Below are 20,392 nucleotides of genomic sequence, written 5' to 3'. Positions count from 1 at the left end.
TGCAAGGGTTAGAGATGGTTATAATTCAGAGATTCTTTTGATGATGGGAAGTTGGAGTGAAGGTTCGTCGGTTCAGATCAAGGGTTATGATCTTTGTCACCAACATAAAGGGCTTAAGGAATTGATGTTGTATCATAGGAATCGATTGGGGTTAGCTGGCTTACTGAGATTTCGAGGAATATTCATCTGGATTTCAAGAGTTGTGCGATCATCGGGATTGGCTAGTAATGGAATGCTAGTTCTTGGTAAGCTCAGGTTGTCGACGGCTCGAGATATAAGGAGGTAAGATGGGTTGGGAATCCATCAAATTTTGTGGGTTGGGTGAGCTTCGATGAATCCAAGTGGAGGAGAATCATTCAGATTTCCAGAAGCTGAATCAGGTGTGAAACTAGGGTGAGTTTCACATCCCAGTAAGGAGGGAAGACGACTCAAGTGGTCGTTTGGATTGAAGTTATGTGAGTTGGGAGTTTAGGAAATTTCCAATAGCTGGTTGGCGTCATCTTTGTGATGGATAGCAGGCATGTGGATGGATTCCGGTTGTGGGTTCTGTTACAGCCTCGCTTCATGTTCTTGTTTAATTAAGGCTTTGGGGTTCGAAACATGACCCAAACACCTAAATGGAGTTCAGTCGGGTGTGGGTTCGACGTAAGATGATTGTTGTTGACATGGTAGAGGTGTGGTAGGACCATGGGCAGTGACCACGACGGGATAGACGTTTCGTAAGACTACGGGTAGGGGTGCAAACGAGTCGAGCTGAGCCTGAGCCTGGCTAGGCTTGGCTCGGGCTCATTTAATTTTTATGAAGCTCAAGCTCGAGCTTGGCTTGATTCGAGCTTTCTTGTACTAAGCTCAGCTCGAGCTCGTAAAGACTTATACAAGCTCGGCTCGGGCTCGACTCGTTTTTTATCTGACGTGCCTAAATAAGCATAAGATCGGCTCAAGCTCGTTTACCAATACCCTAAATCCATAATTCCCCTAATATGTTTTTATTTTAATATATATAAATAACAATAAATTTTATTATATAAAGGCTCTTTAGGATCGTAAGCCTAATCGAGCTTAATGACATAGGCTCGAGCTTGAGCTCGTTTAATAAACAAGCTTAATATTAAGCTCGAGCTCGGCTCGGGCTCGTTTAAAATCGATTTTGAGTCAAGCTTCTAATGGTTTGATCCCGAGTAGCTTGGCTCGTTTGCACCCCTAACTGCGGGGTGGTCGTAACATTCATTGGATTGGTAGATAGTATACAAGTGTTGTAAGTTTGCGATGGGATCGTAGGATTCACCAGATTGGGGTAGACCATCATTGGGATGGTCGTGAGTATAAATGAGGATCAGCTCGTGCCTTGGGCAAGGCATACAGTGGGGTGAGACCCATGGGTGTGGCCCGTTCGTTGGTATACGTTGGGTGAGACCCATAGGCGAGGCTCGTATGATTATGGCAATGTAGAAGAGACCTGTTAGAGACTGGTTAGGTCAAGGAATTGGATTATGGTTTTAGTAGGATGATTATGTTGCTAGGGAGTGGCATAGTGTGGTGCATAGGCTAGGATAACTTTACATGTTGGTCTCTCAGGAACTTGGTGGCTGGACCAGGTGTGAGACTGGTAGTCTCAACGGTGCTTGGGGATTTTATATCCTAGTTTAGTGAATGGATGCAGTGGATCAGAAGATTTCCGGTGAAATGCAAGTGTAAATTCTTGGATCTCTGGTTATGAGTTATGTACCGAGTGAGCTTTTGGTCGAGACTCTTGTGATTATGTTTCAGATTGGTTCCACCTATGCGGAGGTTAGGCAAATGATAGGATTTCAGAATTTTAGCAGTATCGTGTTGAATCAACAATTATGGTATTAGTGTTTTGTTCAGAACTAGAAGGTTTTGATCGCATCGTTGGTTTCCAGGAGGGTGGTAAGGAGTGATTTTGAGGAGGAATTCTCATTTAAGTTGGGGGAGAGTTGTAACGCCCTGTTCTGAATCGTTTCCGATTGCAGGTGGTAACCAAAGATCGGGTATCATCGGGCTTAGGACCTTTAAGGGAAAGAGATTTAGACCCATTTGGGTGTGGGTAAGGTAATTTAGATGATCTGGGAATTCGGTTTGTGTTTTGGTGCGAAGTAGTATATCGGTAAAGTGTCAATTCGGGCTTTTATGGAAATTGTATTTTAGTTCGGCAGTTTGAAAGAAAGTATGAGTTGATAGAAGCTTAGAGCTTCTCGTTACCTTTTCGTGGATATAAGTATGTTGAAAATGGACTTATAACGAAGAAGTTACGGCCTTCAAAAGTTTGGTGATTTTAGGGTTTAACTGGGTACGCACTGCATACACAAGTATACGTATGGCGTACCAGCATGAAGGCCAGTATGCGGGGCATACATTGGTGTACACTGGGTATACTAAGCAAAGTGATCGCGAGTGCTTAAGGGAGTACATTGGACATACCAGAAGTACGCATAGCGTACTCGAATCAGACCCAAACCCTAACTTAGGGTCTTGGACCCTATTTAAGCTCCTCAACTCACCACCAAACCATATTATCTTCAGCCTTCATCCCTACAAACCCAAGAAACGAAACTCTAGCCTCCATTGAGTGGTGTTTGAGCTTTTGGTGGAATTTCATGCTTTTTGGTATTCATAAAAGAAGAAGGAACTTTTTGGAGAAGTGTAGGATTGCTTGAAGCTTTTGGATCCAAGCTTATTAAATCTTGATCTACATTTTGGAGGTATAAATTTTCTATCTTGATGACTCTAGGTATTAGATCTTTTTTAAGGAGTATCTTGGATTCATTTTGGTCCTTAGAGTCATCCTTGTGGGTATGAGCTACTCCAAGAGCTTAGAATGTTGGATCTTGGCCTTTGGGAGGTCCATTGTTCATAAAAATGTCACCTTGATGAATTATTTTGGACCATGAATGAGTTTGGATGTTTATTATGGATGTTATTAAGGATTTGGTCCCATTAAGCCATGCAAAGGAATAAAGTTTCCAACTTTACGTGTTAAGACATCTCATTAGAGTCATATCTGAGTTTGGATGTCACTATATTAACCATTAAAGAGCTTAATACGGTTTTTCTCCCTAATGAGTATGTTGGGCATACGCTCAACGTAATGGGTGATTCACACATCAATAACTTGTACTCTGTGCTTCGAGGGTGAGTATGCGGGGCGTACTCCCCAGTTTGTCATTTTGGGCTTTTTGAGGTTTGGGGCTTGTTTGGCCATTGGACTTTTGACTTTGGTGCATGGATGGACTAGGGTTTTTCTTGGAAGTAGTTAAATGATGGTTTTGGGGCCCAATCGGGTTATTGGGCCATAATAGGCTTTTGTTGCTTTTAATTTGGGCTTTGAGTTGCCATTTTTGGCTTTTGTGCATTTTGGGTTGGACTTGGTTATGGAACAAGTAAGAAAAGGGTAAAATGTTCTTTTACCCTTTAGGAAGTTGGTTTATGGAGTGGGCCTTTGATTTTGAGTTATCGGGTTAATTATTGATTAAGATTGTATTTATTATTAGTTGGCACGAGGTTATCTGGTTCAGCGGTCCGAGCAGTTATTTGATTATCAGCGGATTATGGTAAATCTCCTCACTGAGTTTAGCGGGTCGAAGGCACAAATTCTGGCCCATGGTTTATATTTTAGGATGCTAGATGTATGCATGACTCATACATGGGTTATGTGATGGTATGTTTACCGGGAAAGGCCCGATGCTAGGCAGGGCCTGATGAGTATATTGTATGCTAGTTATCAGTATGTGTTTTTATGCTTACCGGGCAAGGCCCAATGTCGGGCGGGGCTTGATGATTGTATGGTATGATATTGTCTTTGTGATTATCGCATGTGTTCATATGATTATATGTGTACCAGGTGGGGCCCGATGCCTGACAGGGCCTAATGACTGACAGATATGTATACCGAGTGGGGATCGATGTCGAGCGGGGCTCGACGCTGGGCAGGGCCTAGTATGTGATTATTATGTATGGTATGTGGTACTTTGGGTAACTTACTAAGCTTTGTTCTTACGGTTTTTATGGTTATGGTTTTAGGAACTTTTGGTTCGAAAGTGAAGGGCCCGACTTGATCGAAGAGCATCTACCCATTTTTCCGCATTATGATGATTTTAGGATTGTACTCTGATAACTGTTTTCTTATAAAGCACTTTTGAATATTTAGAAAAAGGATATTGAATGTTGACATAAAGATAATTAATGTTTAGGTTAAATTAAAAATGAAATTTTTACCTTATAGTTTTGGGACGTTACAGCTTCGTGCTTTGTAGTGCTCATATTGATGTGAGTTAACTATCAAATGAGAACATTAAATCACATGCTACAAAGGTCAAATAATATTGGAGTGAAGGATTTGGTCCTATTACGCAGCTCTTGTGTGAGTCTAACCGTTTTAGGTTTGAGTGCTTTAGTCGAAAGATTATTTAAGTTTTGTTGCATATAATTGTAGCTAACATTAGTAGGGGTTCTTCAGCAGCTGACAGCAGGGGAGGTGGGGAATCCTAGGAGAGCCTAGAAAGTATGTTAGTGTGGTTGCTACGCTGTTGAGAAGGTATTGGTAGTATTATATTATGAGTATGTAACTTAGAGGACCCGAGATGATTCTTGAGGAAAGTATGGATAGGCGTGGAAGGTAGTATTGGGCCCGTACTACTGGAAGCACATGATCCGTACTCGAATCAAGGAAAATAATGGGGATTCTAAGGAGCTGGTTAGGGAAGATAGCATGGTTTGATACCATGACCCAGGGGAAGTGTTTTTATATCTGCTGATCTGATTAGTGATAGTTGTTCATACTGATGATGGGTTTGGTGGTTTTTTGGGCCTTAGTAGTCATGTCAGTTTGGGTTTGAATGGTGATGGTCTAGGTGAGTTAGTTGAATTTGAGGTCTTGAGGGACTTGCTTAAGGTAATGCCAGCTGAGTCGCGAGACTCAATAAAGAAGCAATTATTATGATCGGCTCGGGGATTTCAGCAGGAGGCTGAGTGGTTGATAGATGGATTTGAATGTCAATATCCACGGCGGGGTTATGTTCTTCCAGCTTGTTGTGTTCGAAGGAAAGACAGAGCAGACATGTGATCTTCAAAGTTGGGGTGTAGACCCAACACTGGGCTACATGATTTTGGTTTTTGACGACAGTATGGTGGTGTCGGAATGCACAACAGGATCCTTGTCTTATAGTTTCTTGAGCTGAGATAAAGGATTTGCTTTCTTTGGATCATGTGGTCAGGAAAATTATTTAGAATGGTATATTATTTGTGCACCAGAAATCGCTTAATGAATGGTTGCTATGGTGGACCCCATATTTTTGTGGGTTGTCTATTAGGAGTTTGGTTTCCAGTATGAGGAGTTGGTTCCAAAATCTCGAGTGATTTGTCAGGTGGAGGTACACTTGAGTTGATGATGGATTTCGATGCAATGTGCGAATTCTTGGATTGACCATTCTTATGCTTGTGGGGGTGGCAGGTTGGTGATGACTTGTCAGGAAGTCAATAGTATATTTAAAGTTTTTGGGTGGAATTCGCGATCAGAATGTTTTGAGTATCTTTTCAGCATGTTTTGGTGGTGTCCCTAGTCAGGTACTAGGGGTAGGTTCGACGAATCAAAGCAATCATATCCAACCATCCATCTTCACACAAATCTCACAAGAAATAATCAAGAAAAACTATCCAATCGGATTTTATATAACTTTTGGTGAAGATTCGAGTTAAATAAGTCTAGGTTCAACTTCCAAAAAAAACAACCTTTTAAACGACGCATAAGATGCAAAAAATAGTGCTTTTTTACTCATGTACATGGCCAAACTTGGAGTCAATCCCGGGATTCCATTCCATCAGTTTCACAACAAAAAGTAACATTTATTTTTTTGAAAGTGAATTAATTTATTTAAGAGTGTCAAAAACCTCATCGTAATGTTTACAGATCTAGGTACCTTACCTATACAAAAGTAGAAAACCCATCCCTTTTAAAATGATTCAAGCTTGAAAAATATATCTATGATTGCGGGGAAATCTTCCACCATGTTAGAACCATTCCACATCCCAGTAATGAAGATATTCACATCCTTTCTCATGCTCTAGAGTTTTAGATCATCATAAACTTGATTGCTAAAAGAGAGTTGTAACAGTGTTGAATACATTCCCACATCCAATTTTCACACAAAAGCAATATCCAAATTAGAAGTTAATCCACATTCCTAAACACCTATATTCTAGGGAAATAATTTTTCAAACGAAGTACATTATAGGAATGAGTCACTCAAAAAGAACACGTATAGGCTGAGCACAATCCCACCTAGGAAAAGCCTTAGTAGAAAACCGAGAATCGATCTGAAAAAAAAAAAGTTCAAAATCCAATATTGTCCCTTTCTATTGACTTTGGGCGTAGCTGTTTTACTGGATCCTTTAAAAGTCCCTGAAAAGTGAAGAAGTGAAGACGTTAAAAGCATCTTGAAATTGTAATGGATAGAATTTAAGTTTTATGTTGCATTTTTTGTCGAAGAAATCACAACCACGCCATCTTTGTTAATTTCATAGTTTACCTGGTTGAAGTAATCTCCAAAACTGATAAAATATCTCAATCCCAATTTTGTTCTTCTCGATCTTGGGTTCCATACGATGGAATTTTTTGATCAATATCTTTGGCAATTAAAAAAATTGTTTTTTTTTGTTAATCTATGTTGCCAAACAGAAACAGAGTTGTGAAGCACATAAACAAATGAATATCAATATAAAATAAGAAAGCAAAGTTAAACAGAGTTAGTGGTAGGGTTGGTGTTAGGGCAAAGACACACCTGAAATCTTTTTATAACAATCGAAAGTATAAGCCTTCTCCAGCCGAAGAACACACCATCAGGAAACAAAATAAGTGGAGGAAAAGCAAACGGGTAAGATACAAATTTATGGAAATTTGAACCCATCATGGAGAAGAAGAAGAAAGAAAGAAAAGCATATATGTACCAACTTTAGGTGTGAAAGGAGATATGGTGAAGAGAGAAGGACAACAACTAGGGTTTTTAATACCCTATACATAACCCCCAAATCTGGAACGAACATAGGTGGTGGAGCTCTTCTCGATTAATTGGAATCTGTGGAGGAAGGTGGGCAAAGTGAGAGCAGAAGAGGTGAGACGGAAGAAGATGAAAGGAGTTCGAGACCGTGACAATATCAGTAACCATTTGACAATCAAAGGACATGACTTTGCGGATGAAGACGCATGTACAACGACACTCTCAAACCAAGGATAGGGGTAAAGTTAAACATAAACGAAAGAAGATGGAAAAGAAATTCGATGTGTCGTAGGTGGAGAAAAGATGAAAGACGGAAAATCGACGAAGTAAATTAGCGGTCGGAAATCTCTTGTGAAATCAAACACTTACTTTAGAGAAAAAGACGGAAAATCGATTTAGGCCTTCAGTAAAGTAAATAGAGTAATCTCCACCAAAATTCCGTTTTGCGATGGATGGGGGAGGCGGAGTGTGGCGGCGCGTGATAGAGTGTCGATCGATAGCGAACTGTGGTGCTATAATGCTAGTCTCTAACTGAGAACTGGAAACTGGAACAAAATCGTATATCAACTGAAGGAAACGTCGATGTAGAAGAAGATTGATTGGAAAGTTGAAAGAGGCATTGGTGTAGAGAAATGTAACCGGTCGACGATGGCAATAGAAGAAAGAAGTCTATCTAATAAGATGATGGAAGTGGTAACTTAACCAGTGACGGATACAGGATTTTGATAGGTTGGGGGCACAAAAAAAATCAAATATAATTTTCGGGTCGGGTCAAAATGATTTTGAGCACCGGTAACAAAAAATAGTTAAATTACATGCTATTATTATCATGTATCATTTTTCATCTTTGGAAACGATTACTTTATACAATTTCTTAGTCTTCTTTTTTAACACGTCGAACAAAAAATTTAGGATTTATAAATTATAACATTGAAATAAAAAAAGTCAAAAATTAGATTAGAGCAATATCTAAACAAACGAGAAGTAGAAGACTCATAAAATTACTTGGAATAAGATAATTTTAAAAGTTCTGTTGTATATCTGAATAACAAAATAAAAAGAAAAAAAATGGTTTTATATTTCTTCAATTTCATCCCAAACGGCCAAAGGCATTGAGGGCATCCTTATCAATAAATAAAATTTTTTTTGTCACATGTCACATTCTCATTTATTTTATCGCATTTAATTTTGTTATTGTTTTAAATTAATTTATATTTACGTGTCATTTTATTAAATTATTTTTTTTTAAATGTCACATTTATTTGGTTTAAATTAATTTTGTTGTTATTTTAAATTAACTTATATTTTGTCACATGTCACATTCTCATTTATTTTGTCGCATTTAATTTTGTTGTTATTTTAAATTAATTATATTTATGTGTAATTTTGTTAAATTACAGATAATATTTAAATGCAATAATAAATACATATCAATTTCATTAATGAATTTTTCTTTTAATTTCAAAATCACTAAATTAAAGATTCATTTATTTATTTATTTATTTATCTAAATTATTTGTTTAAATTTAAAAGAAAAAAAAACACATTAATTTTTATAATTCAATATTTTCTCATTTTTCTTATAAATTCAAACTTTTCAAATGTTTAGAATTTTGTATTTAGTTTTTTGTTTTAAATAAACTCATGTAATACATAAGTCTCACACCTAATTATCTATTAAAAAAATATTCAATTCATTTGTAATCTCTCTTCTACGACTTAACCCGGTGAGTTAAACCAACCTCATGAAGAATATCATGATTGGTATTATTCCTAAAGGAACTCAATATATATATATATATATATATATATATATATATATATATATATATATATATATATATATATATATATATATATATATAAAAGAAATTGTTCAAAATTTTCAGATAATAAGTTTTATTTTATATATTTTACAAACCAATAATAAATTGACATGTAAATTAGAAATGAAAATAAATTGACCCCTAGTCACCTATGTCGTAAAGAATTAATTCAATTTTTTATTTTTTTTATTTTATGTTTTCTTGTGAGCGAGCCACCTTCCAGCTATTCCAATATCTAATATTAGTCAATTTGACGATTTTGTCATCCGGAACTTTCTTTAAATAACCACACAAACAAATGGATGGAGGATAAAATGACAACCACCGGAGATGAGGAGAAGCATTTTGTTCTGGTACACGGAGCATGCCATGGAGCATGGTGTTGGTTCAAGCTCAAACCTCTTCTTGAAGCTGCCGGCCACCGCGTCTCCGCCTTTGATCTCTCAGCCTCCGGCACAAACACCAAAGTAATACAAGACGTGGCTACACTTGCTGATTACAGTTTGCCGTTACTGGAATTCATGGCCACCATTCCGCCGGAGAAGAAGGTGGTGCTCGTCGGACATAGCCTTGGTGGTATGAACTTGGCTCTCGCCATGGAGAAGTTCCCGGGAAAGATCTCTATTGCAGTCTTCCTCACGGCTTTCATGCCGGATACTGCACATACGCCTTCCTATGTTTTAGACCAGGTAAAAAAATATTTTTAATTGTTTTAAAATAAATAAATTATCTTTTTCTAATTGAGATTTTAATCTAATTTTATTTATTTTTTCACTTTACTTGCTATTATCATATGTCGATATTTATCAACAAATTTTAATTGAAAAGATTATGTTTCCATAACTAAAAAAATTATATTGTATGCGTCAGTATAACATTCTTAATGTAGGAAACAAGTAACCTAGAAATGAATTGTTCGAGAATGTGATTCACGTAATATTATGTCCTTTAATAATTAATCAAATACTTCTAAATTCTAATATAACATCATAATTAGTTAACGTTTTGTTATAAAAATTAATTACTTTGAATAATTAATCAAATACTTCTAATATAACATCATGATTGACGTAAGATGGAATACCAATTCTCATGATTCTTTCGTTTAGTTTAATTATGCACGTCATTCTATTTTATAGAAAATAACTTAAAAGCAATTATTTAAAAACTGGTTTGAACCGTTCAGTCGAACCGGTTGAACCGGGAAACGGAGGAGGGGACGGTTCAACTATTACCGGTTTTACATTGATTTTTGAGCCGAATTGAACCGGCCGGTTTTAGAAAAAACCCAGTTGAACTGGTCAAAATAAACCGGTTAAATCGAATAAAAACACATGAAAAAGAATCATTTACATAATAAACTTTGGTGATTTTTTTTCTTTCAAATATATTTAATTTTCCCTAAATAAAAACATATGGCAATATTATAAAGTTTTTTGATGTAGTTGTATTTATCTAAAACTATATTTCGTTTCGGTATTATATTTTATTTTCTTTTTGGCGTATATGGATTGATGTAAACACTAAAACTTATGGTTACGTGTTATTTTAAGGTATTTGGATTCATTTACAACTTATTTTTATGTGTATTTTTAATGTTTGAAATTATAAACATCAAATTCATAATTTATGTATGTATGTATGTGTAGGAAAATAAAAAAATAAAAAAACATGAAAAATATAGAAATCAGTTCACTCGGCGGTCGAACCGGTTGAACCGGGAACCGACCACCATACCGATTCAACTAAAAAACCGGTTTTTAAAACATTGCATAAAAGTATTTAAAATTATAGGAAAAAAAACACTATTTAATTTTAGTAGGTCCATAACTAATTGACATATATATATATATATATATATATATATATATATATATATATATATATATATATATATATATATATATAATACTTTTGAAAATAACAAGTTTTCAAAATTACATACATAATTCAACTTTGTTTAGTATAAAAGATGCAAACAAAATACAATATTTGTGCTGTGCCGTCAAAATTGCAAAAATGGTCCATGTGGTATGCATTTTTTTGGTGTTTCAGTTCAAACCATGATTTTTTTGGATTCATGGTCTTTTTGAAGTAGTTTCGTTGCGTTTTTTATCCTTTTGAATAGTGAAATGACTTTAATGCCCTTACGATATATTTTTCTTTGTTTTTTCTATTTAATTTAATTTTTTATTAATTAAAAATATGGGGCTTCTCTCTCTCTCTCTCTCTCTCTCTCTCTCTCTCTCCCTCTCTCTCGTCTTCTTCATCAAGATAACCCCCACACACACTAAACGATATCTTCGTCCACCATTGTTGTTCTTTTCTGTTTGACTCTCACCCCCTTAAATTCTCTCTCTCTCTCTCTCTCTATCTCTCTCTCTTTCTCTCTCTCTCTCTAACTCTCACATTCTTTACTTCCCTTTTTTATATCATTTCAGCGTTGGAACCCTCTAAAATATAAGGAATTTACTAGGTTTTTTGGGATGGTCCAGAGGCCGATCCATCTGAAGAACACTTGCAGTTTTAGGGTTCTAAATTATTCGTCTGAATTTCCTGAAGAAAATTAAGGAAAACAGCAAAGGAGATTCAAACAAGTTTTGTGTTCTTCATGGCTGGTAGTAACGAAATCAATGCAAATGATGCCAATGAATTTTTTTCTGATCAGTTTTCTCTACCCCTCATTATTTTCTTTGTTATTTTCCTCCTAAAATATTTAATTTCCATTTCATGTGTTCAGGTGGCAACTTATAGTCCTGATTCACCTCATGAGTGTGTGTGTGTGTGTGTGTGTTTTTAAGAAAGTAAACGAGAAACAGGGGAGTGTCCGTGTTTTTACCTAGATGTTCTGATCGGAAAAAAAAAACACATCCACCTCCCTTCTTAAAATCGAAATGCCAGGTCAGATCGAGGTGTAAATGAACTGAAAAACTAAGAAATTTGGTTTAAAGAGAGATGAGCAAGACTTCTTTAATCAAATGTATGTGTTCTTATTTGCAGAAAAAAAAATGTGCAAATAGGGGAGTACTAATTGATTGTGATAATAAAGGTTGATTCTTGTATACCTTTAAGGCATTATCAGATGAAGTTTTTCCACATCCACAAAGGTTCAATATTTTCAATAATCTACAATACCCACCAGCATATGCAAACACAGTTTCAGTAAATGAAGAACATCCACTAATGTTGACCAGAAATCTTCGTATAGATTACTTCTTTCATGACTGATTTTATCTAAAATCTGAAATTGGGGTTTATAAACTTCAAATTCTTGCATTAATAGGTAATATCATGTACCAATTTGAGTGTGCATGTGTTTTTCTGAGGAAGAAGATGAACATGATCGATCAGATGAAGAAAAAGAAGAAGAAGAAGAAGAGAGAGACAGAGAGAGAGAGACCTTTTTTATTTTTTTAATTATTAAAATAAATAAATTAGTATTAGATTTAAAAAGAAATGAAAGAAAAATGAAAAAATAAATATCACAAGGGCATTAAAGTCATTTCACTATTCATAGGGACCAAAAACGCAACAAAACTAGCTCAAAAGGACCACCAATCCAAAAAAGTTGTGCTTTGGACTAAAACTCCCAAAAAAATGTATACCACAGGGACCATTTTTGCAATTTTGTCTACTATGGCCATTAAAATTCAAAAAAAAAAAAAAACGTAAAAACCTTAAGCTTTTTTTTCGAAAAAAAAATAAAAAAATGGCGAAGATAGCAATTTTTCAAAATTATATACATAATTCAGCTTTGTTTAGAATATATATATATATATATATATATATATATATATATATATATATATATATATATATATAACTTTTATGGAAAAAAACCTTAAAAAACCATAAAAATGCATAAAAAATACGTAGAGATCATAAACCTTTTTTTTGACTTTATATTCTTAAAAATCGCAACATTTTATACAATTTCGTTGATTTTTTTTTTAGAAAAAAAAACCAAAAAATAATAAAATAATAAAAAAGTTAAAAAATTAAAAAAAAATCAATTTTTTGATTTTTTTTCAGCAAATTTGTAAAAAAAAAAACTTGCGATTTTTAAGAATATAAAGTCAAAAAAAAGATTTTTGATCTCTAAGTATTTTTTTTTTATGTATTTTTATGATTTTTAGGGTTTTTTTTTGTTTTACATATACCCCTTCCCTATATATATATATATATATATATATATATATATATATATATATATATATATATATATATATATATATATATATATATATATATATATATATATGTTAGGTTCCGTTAAGATTAAAAATAAAATAAAGATACTGAGATTTAACCACAACCACGTATTTCACATCTGCCGCTCTAACCCTCCGGCGTACCGGCACGGTAGGCCTGATATAATCATAAATGATTATACAGTGCCACTTGTTCCTTTCTCCTCCGCTACCATCCCCACCACCATAACCGTCACCGCTACGACCACTACCACCACCTCTGACACCAGTCGACCCTACCACAGTCACTTCCGTTACTTATACCACCGCCACCTCTGACACCACCACCTCTTATGCCACCAAGTGTCATAATCATTTATGATTACTCAATATGTGAACAGACATATATGTTCAATCATTTATAATTAGACATATACGTATAAATATGTATAATCCTATATGATTATACCACTCTGCTATATAATCATTTATGATTAAGCATACGATGTTGTTGCTGGTACGCTGGAGCATTAGAGTGACAAATAAGAAATATGTGGTTGAGGTTGAATCTCAAAATCTTTATTTTTTTTAATCTCAAGTGAACCCTCCTGATATATATATATATATATATATATATATATATATATATATATATATATATATATATATATATAAACGTATTTATACTTCTAGAACTTATATTAAAACTTATTAAAAACGGATTTATACTTTTAAAAACATGTTTTTATGTTTTGAGCTGTATAAAAATGATTTTATATATATATATATATATATATATATATATATATATATATATATATATATATATATATATATAGTTAGGTTATTTTGTTTTCACTATCTATTGTGTGCATGTATGATTGATTCTGGACCAATCATTTTAGTTATTTTAAAAAAGTAATTAATGTATATTATATGTTGAAGAGATAATGGATATTAATTACATCTTCAACATTTAATATGCATTAATTACTTTCTTAAAATAACTAAAATGATTGGTCCAGAATCAATCATACATGCACACAATAGATAGTGAAAACATTTGAACCTAACTAACTAACTATATATATATATATATATATATATATATATATATATATATATATATATAGGGAATCGTTCAAATGAGAACCCCAAAAGGTTAAGAACCCTAAGAACCATTTTTTAAATGTTTTCATTAAAGACATTTTAGACAAATTAAACATTAAAATTATATAAAACAAACTTTTTCATTTCCTTATTTACAACTAGTTGCCACTTATTCTTGGAAGTTGTCGGACCACCATCAGACCGGTGTCGGGCCGATGTCGGACCACCGCCGGACTAACATCAAGTTCAATTGTATTTTCATGTCATATTCACAGCTTAATAAAACAAATATTATAGTTCTAATTTATTTGGTAATAGTTTTTAATACATACCCTTTTATTTTTGCAACCAAACATACTAAATATTAATAAAAAATAGATTTATGCCTTGACAAAGTCAATTTTTCTTTTTCTAAATTTTAGATTTCCTTAAAAGATCTATGGTGTGTAATGCGTATTCACAGTTTAAATTTTTCATATTCACAGTTTAATGAACATATTGATTCACTAATACACAACAATATTTTCATGCATATATTCATTCATATTTTAGGGAAAAATTTATATAAAATATACAACTGAATACAGTCCATTTACAGTTTAATACACAAAAATTCACAAACTTAATACAATCCATTTTACAATAATTCAAAATTTCAAAGAAGATAAACTCAAATTCTACCATCACCACCAACTACAATACGACATCACCAGCCACAATTGTCACCATCGCAATCATCCTTCCTTCTAAATCAAATATGTATATAAAATCGTTATTTAGCAGCTTAAATATTATATTTATAATTTAGTAAACCAATTAATTCACTTATTATAAGTTTACTGCAAAATAATTATAAAACTAATATCTTCTTACATATTTATACAACACAAAAAATAAATATATTCACAAGAAAACTAAAAAAAACATTTTCGCATAAATCATTTATATTTTAACATAAAATTCATTGTAAATTCACAACTTAATACAGTCAATTAACAGTTTAAACAGAAAAATCACAAATTAATGCAATTAATTAACATTTTTAAACACAAAAATAACAATGTAATACAAAAAAATTCACAATTTAATACAGTTAATGCACAGTTTAAACAAAAAATTCATAGATAATGCAGTTAATTCACAGTTTAAAGCATAAAAATCATAGCTTAATACATAAAGTTCACAACTTATTACAACACATTCATAATTTAATACACAAAAGTATAAATTCACATCCATATTATCAACCTAAAATTCTTAATACAGTCAATTCACAGTTTAATACACAAATTCACAACTTAGTATAATAAATTTGATGTTTAATACATAAAAATTATACATTCATTACTATATTCTCAAATTAAAACTCATATTTCAAAACTTTTACTTCACAGTTTAATAAAGCAGTTTATGACACTTATTTAAAATGTTCACAACTAAAAAACACTTTTCAAATTTTATAATTTTCATTCACACAAATCATCAAACACCTTGTGTGCATCAAAAAAACCATTCACAATACTTATACAACTCAAACTATTCATAAATACAAAAAAAAACAGTAGGATTTAGGTTATTCAAATGTTAATACATAAGTTTTATACACTTATTCACAACTTAATGTACAACAAACACTATTTACAGTTTCAAATTTTCATTCAGGCAAATCATCAAACACATTGTGTGCATCATGAAATGTTTCTTGATTCTGATTTTTACTAAGCCTTTTAACACATAATAGGTAGCAAAAATGGAGTAAGATGTAAAACACAATAAATAAACATGAAGATAATTGTACAAAGGTTAAAAAACACTCATATAAGCTCATCATAATATACCTGATGTTAAAAAGATGATGAGTGACACATTGGTTGTAACAACACCACCAAATCTTAATGATCTTGCTTTGTCACTCGCAAGATCTCATATATCTGGTCTCGTCGGATGTTTGTGCTCGTGTAACTGGCCTCGTCAATAGTCAGTGACATTGTAATCGTCGTTACTGGTGGCAATTAGTAGCAAAACTTACATATTTGGAGGAGGAAGACACTACTGGTGGTTCTATAGTGGTTGAATGGTGGTGAATCTCATAGATCTAGAGCGGAAATCGCACATCTAGATGGTGGCACCGGTGTCAGCTTGGATTCCATCGGAACTCCTTTGTCTGAACATTAGATTTTATTGGAAATCCTTCCACGTCTCGAGATCCCATCAGAACTCCTTCCACATCACGAGATCTAGCTGAAAAACTTGTAGATCTGAAGGAGGAAATTGTAGATCTAGCGTAAAAAATCATAGATTTGGAGGTGGATCTCGTAGATCGGTGGAGGAGACATCGTCACTGGTGGTGGTGGTGGTGAAGCCGCCGTCACCGGTGGTGGCGGTGGTGCAACAAGCGATGAGAGTGGTGGTTTTCATCAGACTGGTGGTTGAAGGATATAAATGAAGGTTTTTGCTCTAAATGTTAAAAGGGAAGTTGAAGTTAATAAGTTTTAGATGTATCAGGTAATGGTTCTTATTCTTTTTTGGTTCTCATTTGAACCTTTACCTATATATATATATATATATATATATATATATATATATATATATATATATATATATATATATATATATATATATATATATATATATCATTTACCTATACGTGAGACCCTTTTTTGATTGGTAACACTATGCACGTCATTCAGGAGCTTCCTCTTGTCACCTGCTTGCTTGTCTTCTTCAAGCTTCCCTCAATGGTACATCATGGTGACTACACACCTGAAGTCCAAGAAACGACAACGTTTCCTGATGAGAGGTGTTTGTCTGCTTACTTTTAGTGACTTGAAGGTTAATTTTGCGTTTCCCCCAAAGCAGCTTCCCACCGCCTACATAATTTGAAGCGCCTATGCAACGTGTCTTACTCCCGCTAATTCCATTTGCCAAGCCATCCTCTATTAAAATCTCCACTCTTCAACTACCTCCTCTTTGCCGCCTCAAATAGTCGACTCGTTTCTCTTTTCCCTTAAATAGCTTACTCACCTGTAAATACGAGTTTGGATTCCCCCCTACTACTGGTCATCTGACTTTGCTTGGCCGACAAATCAGAAGAAATAGAAACACCGTCTGAAGAGGAACACACAGTTAAAAGGTTTTTTTTCTTCTATTTCGGGCATATTAATCGCCACCCCACAGGTCGTCCATCAAAGAAAATGGTTGGTAGGTTACTTTATCTTTATTTTTCTCTTTTCAAATCAACTCCAATCACGCTTTGTGCTTTCTTAATTTTGCAATAAAGTGTTATATATATATATATATATATATATATATATATATATATATATATATATATATATATATATATATATATATATAAAAGGGTCATACGTGTTTTGTGCTAAACAAAGTTAAGCATTATTTTTTATATAATTTTGAAACATAATTTGTTATTGTCATAACTAAGATTTACATAAATATAAATAAAATGTTATGATGTTAATCCTAAAAAAATTAATTATAACTTTTGCATCCATACATGTGGTATTAAATTGTACGTCATATTTTCAACGAATCTATACATAGTGATCAACAGAAAGGAATAATTCGGCCATGACTAATAAGTACACGTGTAACATTTTCAAATAGTGTAATTTAAAGTCGTGGTTGTGGACTCGTGGGGGCCTGAAAACTAGATCCACTACACTTCAAGTTAATTGCTAGATTGGTGTATATATATATATATATATATATATATATATATATATATATATATATATATATATATATATATATATATTTTGTTTTCAAACAATCAAAATTGTCAATACAAACAATTTCTTGACATTAGAGAATTAAATCATGAGCTTAAATTTCTATAATTGTATTATATGTGGTAATTCATTAATATTTTAAGTTGTAATATCATAACCGAATATTTGTAAATTATTCTAAAATAATTTCTATTCTCATATGAACAAAGTTGAGAAGAAAATTTTAAGATCATATGACTGAATTAATGTAAAAAATTACAAAAAGGAAAACATACATATAGCGTTAAGCTCTTGTATGAATCCCTAAATGTTAAAAACTAGAGACGTGAAATCAAAAATATAGATATTAAATAACGTTACATAGAAATGGAATGCACATACATAGAAATGGAATGCACATTAACTAATATATATACTTCCATTATTTATTGTCCAATATGTATTTAAAATTATAATTTGTATTAGTTTTCATTGCATTATATCTTATAATTTATTTTATTTACCGAATATACAGTATAACAAAAGCACACCACAAGAAGCTTGGTTAGACACACAATTATTGTCATACAATGATGAAAATGAGTCTGAAACATCGATGCTTCTTGGTCCCGAGTTTCTATCATTGAAACTCTATCAACTTTGCACCAATGAGGTAATAATCGTCATCATTCTCAAAAATAATTATTATCATTGGATTAGTGATAACACTATTATGCTACTTATAGGATCGTGAATTAGGAAAAATATTGATAAGGCCTGGATCTTTATTTCTAAAAGACCTAGCCACAGCAAAACATTTTACAGAAGGAAGGTTTGGCTCTGTAAAACGAGCTTTTATCATTTGTGATGAAGATATAACAATCAAAGAAGAGTTTCAACGTTGGATGATCGAAAACAATCCAGTGGTTGAGGTGAAAGAGTTGAATGGAATGGATCATATGCCGATGTTGTGCGACCCGAAGCAACTTAGTGTTTGCCTCCTTGATATAGCACATGAATATGCATAGTCATGTTGTTCATTTATAAATTATTTTTGGAAAATGAAATATGTATGTGATTTTGATTGCAAATAACGTTTAATGATAGCGTATTATCGCTTTTGTGTGGCAAGGCCATGTTGAAATTTAGGAAGTTTTGACATATTATTTAAGGACTTTGAAGCACTTGATAACAATAGGACATAGTGAAGCACCCCTCATATAATTTAGACAATTAAATAGTTTTAAACCATTTAACTTTCTTGAAATCAACATTTGTGAAAAGTTTTAATTTTAATAAAATTTGCAAATTAAAAAATATAAAGTATAAAGGTGATCAACACATAATAATAGTGTTAGTCTGAATATAGATTGTGATATTCTACATGTCCAAGCCCTTATAAATGATCTTATATAGATTGTGATATTCTACATGTCCAAGTCCTTATAAATGATCTTCATCTTCAACAGTAAGTCTGAATATATGTAAAACATATATTATAATTTGAATATATGTAAAAAAATACATATATTAAGCTTAGGAAGCCTAGTTAATAATAATGTGGTCTATGTTCCAAATAATTTAAGAAATTGTCACATTCACGAGAACTCCTTTAAATATCTTTAAAACATTATAAGTAGTATATAAATAACTAGAGGAAGGTCACCCGCGCCATTGGCGCGGGTTTGAATGGGTCAGAGAGAGATAAGTTGGTGTTGTTTGGGAGAATGCAGGAAATAGCAACATAGTTACTTTGGTTATCTATTACAGCATCATACATCCATTTCTTTCTATCACAAGTTTACAACTTTAATTTTGAAAAATCTAACCTACTTACAACAGCATCATCCAAATGCAAAACAATTTCTACAGTTGTTAGATAGATATTTTAAAGTATAATACCCAACCATTTAAAAAAATGAAACTACAATGTTAGAAATGAGTGTATTTTTCAATGTAACTATAAGAATTTGGGGTCTTTACCTACACATAAATTACCCACACATGATATGTGTACGTATATATCTATACATATTTTTCATATGTATGGGTAATTGAAAAAAATATTTTTTCATAACATTTAACATTTAATATGTGTAGGTAATACTTTATAGTAACATTTTATTTAGGTGGAAAATTTCCCACTAAGATTTGTGATTTATTTAGTATGAAATTACCCGCACATGTTATAAAGATATATTATGTGTAGGTAATATACATACACATATATATAAATTAAAAGGATGTATGGGTGATTTAGTTGATTTTACAAACACATAATTTTACTTCACATATGTTGTTGCTAACTAAATTAAATATTAATAATAACTGAAGTTGTATAAATGACATGGCAAAGTAATACCTACACATATTAAAAATTTTCTGTATGTGTAGGTAATATTCCTACGTGTATATGTGAAGTTAAATTTTTTTAATGATATATTATTTTTTCAGTAAAATTTCTCATCTAAGTTGGTGATTCATTTGATGTTAAATTAGTCTTTGAAATTTTTCTTAATGTGCAG

At 32.7% G+C, this 20,392-nt stretch overlaps 1 protein-coding gene across 1 annotated transcript; it reads left to right on the top strand.

The window, feature by feature from the left end:
* The first annotated feature begins 9,109 nt into the window (after window positions 1-9,109).
* On the top strand, window positions 9,110-18,998 carry LOC145093243 (salicylic acid-binding protein 2-like). Its single transcript, XM_079031326.1, has 3 exons — window positions 9,110-9,525; window positions 18,403-18,540; window positions 18,614-18,998. The coding sequence occupies exons 1-3, from the start codon at window positions 9,139-9,141 to the stop codon at window positions 18,893-18,895; spliced, it is 807 nt and encodes a 268-aa protein (XP_078887452.1). The 5' UTR covers window positions 9,110-9,138; the 3' UTR covers window positions 18,896-18,998.
* The last annotated feature ends 1,394 nt before the right edge of the window (window positions 18,999-20,392 follow it).

This window comes from Lactuca serriola, chromosome 3, assembly GCF_051521515.1.
Source record: "Lactuca serriola cultivar US96UC23 chromosome 3, Lser_US96UC23_V15, whole genome shotgun sequence".
Classification (NCBI taxonomy): Eukaryota; Viridiplantae; Streptophyta; class Magnoliopsida; order Asterales; family Asteraceae; genus Lactuca; species Lactuca serriola.
The sequence above is the reverse complement of the archived record's forward strand: the minus strand, read 5'-3'. Positions and strand labels throughout refer to the sequence as shown.